Source organism: Aptenodytes forsteri, unplaced genomic scaffold (assembly GCF_000699145.1).
Source record: "Aptenodytes forsteri isolate BGI_AS27 unplaced genomic scaffold, ASM69914v1 Scaffold268, whole genome shotgun sequence".
NCBI classification, from domain to species: Eukaryota; Metazoa; Chordata; class Aves; order Sphenisciformes; family Spheniscidae; genus Aptenodytes; species Aptenodytes forsteri.
This window is the reverse complement of record NW_008794233.1, coordinates 70,235-75,729: the sequence shown is the minus strand read 5'-3', so window position 1 is coordinate 75,729 and position 5,495 is coordinate 70,235. Positions and strand designations below refer to the sequence as shown.

Genomic DNA, 5,495 nt, shown 5'->3' with positions numbered 1-5,495 from the left:
TTACCTGTTCTCCTCTCCTTCCAGCAGCTTCCCGTACATGGCAATCTCAACATCCAGCGCAATCTTGATGTTCAGCAGCTCCTGGTACTCCTTCAACAAGCGAGCCAGCTCCTCCTTGTCTTTCTGCAGAGCACATTCCAGCTCTTCCAGTTTTAGCCTGGCATCCTTGAGGGCCATCTCACCCCGTTCCTCGGCCTCGGCAATAGCTGACTGCAGCTGCTGGTTCTGAGGAAGCAAAAAGGGCGCTTTCTCAGATCTCATTTTGTCACTTAGGTTCAGCCCTCAAACCCCAAATGAAGAAGTCAAGGGAAAAAAAGGAAACATCTACATGAAGTAAACAAGGGGTGGTTGAAGAAACCATTTCTGCCTCACACATGGTCCTTTGTGATCTAACCTGATGCCAGCATCCCGTGAGGCACTAGCCAACCCCTACCTGCTTCTTCACGTTCTCAATCTCAGCCCGCAGCCTCTGGACGTTCCTGGTCAACTCTTGGATCTCTATCTTGGTGTTGCGGAGGCTGTCCCCGTGCCTTCCAGCAGTGTTCTGCAGCTGTTCATACTGATGGCACCAAGACAAAGCAAACCTTCAGTGAAACATTCCTGATGCCTAGACAAGATTTGTCAACAGTTCCATAGCTCACGTGCTGCTACAAGCACCTATGACGTTGGTCATGGATACCCAGCTCAATGTAAAAGATGGTTCTGAGACTAAAATATTATTGATTTTGAACTTTGAAATAGATCTTAGTCACACTAATAAGCATCCCTTGGCTTCTTAAAAGCTACTTTGGGCGGGCATTTTCTAGTTACGGTACATTTTTGGCCATCTTTATTGAGAGGCTTGTACCGTGCACCAAAGTGAGATTCTGGACACCTAGAACACGGTGAGTCAGACCCCTCAAAAGCAACACAATTCCTCTTGAGACTTCCTTGCATGAGCTCCACCACCGTTAGCTTAAAGAGATGTCTCACTTTGTCATAAATTATCTGCAAACTGTAGCCATCGCCCAGGGTTCCTTAACTGCTTTGCAACTCACCTGGCTCTGGTACCCCTCAGCTTCCAGCCCGGCTGTTCTGCGCAATCTGCTCGTACTGACGCCTGACCTCCTCAATGATGCTGTCCAGATCCAGGTGACGGTTGTTGTCCATGGACACCACCACGGACAGGTCGCGGCTGATTGTCTGCATCTGAGCCAGTTCCTACAACCAAGACGTGAGTTAGCCTGACCATCTGAGGAGGGGAGAAAAGAGCAGCAGCTCCAGGCAGCCTCTCCAGACCAAAGCCACAGGGGCACCCAGACCAAGCTCAGTGTCTTTGGCCACCGCGCGCCTCAGTGCAACTCCAGCCAGCCCAGGGGAAGGGAGAGGGCTCTTACCTCCTCGTAGATGCACCTCAGGAAGTTGATTTCGTCAGTCAGAGCTCCCACCTTGGCTTCCAACTCCACTTTAGTCATGTAGGCACAGTCCACGTCCTAAAGGAAAGATCACACGGATAGACAACAGCTTCATCCCATCCCAGAAGAGCTGTTGGCAGCCAGTGCCTCCTGTTGGAAGCTGCCCGTCTTGGTGCTGCCTCCTTCCAACGTCCTTGCAGCCTGTCCCCCCACACCCCCTCTCTCCTGGTGCCTCTGAGACTCACCTTCTTGAGCACCACAAACTCGTTCTCAGCAGTTGTGCGCCTGTTGATCTCTTCCTCATACCTATGGAGAGTAAAAATACAAGCTGAGTTTCCTGAATTTTCCTGCTTAAGGCCACACTAAACAAACGAAAAGAAAAAAAAACAGAATAAAATATTTAGACTGAAAAAACTATGTCCACAATTGCCATAATAAGCATGTGTGTGAAGAAAAACGACTAAAGCTGCTTGAGTTGCTTTCTGGGTTAGACCGTCACTGCACTTACTTGGTTTTGTAATCCTCAACATACTGCTGCATGTTCTGCAGTTCCGTCTCCAGCTGCCCCCTCTGTGCCAAGATTGAGTCCAGCTGCCTCCTCAGGTTCTGGATGTAATTTTCAAAGATGACATCGAGGTTCTTCCTTGGCCCCGAAGGCCCTTGCTGTTGGAGGAGCTCCCACTTGGTGGAGAGGACCTTGTTCTGTTGCTCCAGGAAGCGGACCTGAAAGCCAACACATGGAGTATCCACCATCACATGTGGAACAACAGCAGCAGCCAAGGCACCCTTTCATCACGTAAAAAGATTCTCCTTTGCATGACGATGAGAGAACCGGTTAACCTTTTTTTTTTTTAATTTCTGTTGTTGCCTGAACTGCAAGACCGGGAAAAGGAGGAAATTTCTAAGTCATATTCAAGTCGAAGGAGCTTTTAAATGTAGCACCAGCTCCAAGTACCTTGCCATTGCAGGTAGTATAGAAATCTTAGATTTCTAGTCTAGATTTGAAAGCCTGGGTATTTGAAAACACAGAGAAAAAAAAATATATTAGTGAATATTTAAATGGGAGGGTATTTGGAAAGAGAGTGGTACAGAAGGGAAAATTTGCACCTGAAACCTGAAGATGTTTGGAGGCGTTGAGCCTGCTTGCAAGAATAACCTATTAGTTGAGCCTGGTGCAACAGGCTAGATTAAAGCCCTGAAGACATCGCTTTGATCTTGTATGGAAGAGAGATTCTCATCTCTTCCCTAGCAGTACTTAATAAAAAGACTCTGCTCAAGCTTCTCAGCCTGCTGATACTTAGCTCAAAAAGGACAACACTTCTGCAGAACTTGAAAGTTCATCCCAATTTTGACCCTTAATTAGACACAATCCCACCCTCTCACCTTATCAATGAAAGAGGCAAATTGATTGTTAAGAGTCTTGATCTGTTCCTTCTCCTGGTTTTTGACTTGCTGGATATGGGGATCAATCTCAACATGGACTGGCTGTAGGAGGGTTGAGTCAACCTGCACTGGCTGGATTCCAGGGCCACATCTACCTGGGCCACCAAAGCCTGGCATGCCAAAGCCTGGTCCACCAAAGCCGCCCATTCCTCCGCCACCCATTCCTCCACCACCCATTCCTCCACCATAACCACCCATTCCTCCACCAAAGCCACCCATTCCTCCACCTCCCATTCCTCCAAAGCCACACATTCCTCCTCCGCCAAAGCCACCCATTCCTCCTCCGTAGCCTCCACCAAAGCCACCCATTCTGCCTCCATATCCTCCACCGCCATAGCATCCACCCATGGAAATCCTTCCACTGCCACCTATGTTATGGAGACTTTTGCTGCTAAACCCTCCACAACGTCCGCCACCTCCAAATCCCCTGGACATAGAGAACGAGCTGTAGCTGCTCCTGCTTCTGCCGCCACCTCCTCCAAAGCCACCACCGATGGCAGAGCAAGAGCTGTAGCCCCTTCTACTCCCGCCTCCAAAGCTTCTGCAGACAGACTGCCGAGACATGGCTGTTTCTTCTAAGCAGAGTCAAAAATCAAGAAGATAAGAAAGATCAATGGAGTTGTGCTGCGAGGAGATGAGTGCAAAGAGAAGGGAAGTGAGTCCCTCTGACTCGAGGGCAGTAGATGCTCTCTTTTATCTGTTTCTGGAGGTGGGCTGGGTTTGCATGGGCGTGAAGGGAGGAGACAGTTACTGTCTTCATCAGTGTGGCGTGGTTTACAGATTTTCATCTTCAGTTTGCCAAACGTTGACCCTACCCAGAGACACACCCTATAATGCGGGAGAAAATTAAAAAAGATACAACTGTGTCTACCAAATGGCAGCACTCAGTGACTAAGAAGTCTTACGCTTTTATGGTATAGAACAGTCTCCCTAGGATATGGTACTCTTTTTTTTTCCACCTTTCATCCATTGTGGTTGTTTCCCTGCTTCTGTTTATCTTTATTTTGATCTTTCACTCCAAAGCCCCATGGCAGGCAAGCGCTGTAGTTCATGCCAAGTTGTAGCATGGCTTTCACAATTCCCAAAACACACCTATGTTACACCCTTAGTCTTCTTTTTACATGGAAAATTGCCTTTGGCTTTGAGAAGTAGTTTCTCAATCCAGAGCCAGGGCTCAGCAAATTGCATTTTGATGAGGCTCTGTGTCTTTTTGATAAATAAAACCTTACCAGAAACGAGATACTGGAGCAATGGTTGGCACTGGAAATTCATTTACTGTTGGACCAAACTCTTATCGAAAGTGAGTTCTGGAGTCTTCCTGCCAAGATAGTCTCAGCACCAGTGGAGAAATGCCACGAATATCACAGATGGGAAATCCCTTTAGGATTTTCTGGAGGCTTCAAGACCATGAGAAGAGCCAGAGGAGACATCAGGAGCTCAGCTGCTGCGGCGGGAAGTGTGGACAGATGGACAGACGGCTCTGAGGATAGACGGGAGAGAAGGAGGCACGCAAAATCATGCTGCCCACATAATAAATCCTGTAACTATTTAAATGCAATTAGCCAGGCAGAGGATGCTAGAGAGCTCAACTCGTTTGTAGAGACACACAGAAATGAGGAGAACAGAGGGCACAGTAACTTTCACTTGAGGAAATGCATGTTTTTCAGCTGCCTGGCTTACTTCAGTATTTATATGCAAATATATTTTTGGCAGACAGACACACTCGTAAGCTGTGTTGAGCCCTCCTTCAAGAACACAGGTAGGTCTCCTTTTCAAGCTTATTTGAAAGCAGTCGCCAGATTTTAGAAAGGCAGAAGCTTATCAGAATACTCCGGTTTTGATCCCATACTGAGAAAGGATTAGCAAATGAGTTAAACTTGCATTAATAAGACTATGACCCATCATGCATTCATCCTTTTGTCTTGCAGAAGCCTGCTTATCAAATGACAATTACTGCCTCATTTTTTAAAAAATTACTGAGAAATTATTTTTTTTTATTAGTTTCCAACTATCCCCAACAGCAGAAGAATCAGAGAGTAGCATTTTTAAAGCTACCTAAGAAGGTGAGGGTGGTGAGACACCGGCACAGGTCGCCCAGAGAGGTGGTGGATGCCCCATCCCTGGAAACATTCCAGGTCAGGCTGGACGGGGCTCTGAGCAACCTGCTCTAGTTGAAGATGTCCCTGCTCATGGCAGGGGGGTTGGACTAGATGGTCTTTAGAGGGCCCTTCCAACCCAAACCCTTCTGTGAGTCTATGATTCTATGAAATTTTCAGGGGGGTTGGACTAGATGGCCTTTAGAGGGCCCTTCCAACCCAAACCCTTCTGTGAGTCTATGATTCTATGAAATTTTGAAGTCCAAAAATCCTTATGACTATTAAGGCATCTAACTGTGCTGGTAGCTGTCTAACAAGGTTCTCAGAAGTTCCCACAGGACACAGGCAATTAAGTGCTTCTTGAAAATCCACACTAGCAACTCTCAATATCTTCAGGTCTTTAAATACCTCTAAAAATATCACCCAGACACCTATTCTCAAAAGTGCCTACGGACCCAGACCGTGGCGCAATGTGCAGCTGAACTGGCATTTCCAGTGAAAAACACAACTATCCCTGCACAGCCTGCTCATCCCACCTCCTTCCCCGGCACCAGCGTGGATT

General features: G+C 47.3%; 1 protein-coding gene across 1 annotated transcript; it reads right to left on the bottom strand.

Moving 5' to 3' along the window:
* On the bottom strand, positions 1 to 3,401 carry LOC103904565 (keratin, type II cytoskeletal 3-like). Its single transcript, XM_019473857.1, is given in 8 exon segments — positions 1 to 219; positions 428 to 559; positions 1,038 to 1,061; positions 1,063 to 1,200; positions 1,377 to 1,472; positions 1,640 to 1,700; positions 1,903 to 2,117; positions 2,778 to 3,401. Coding segments are annotated over 8 exon segments (1,509 nt in total).
* Positions 3,402 to 5,495: the final 2,094 nt, after the last annotated feature.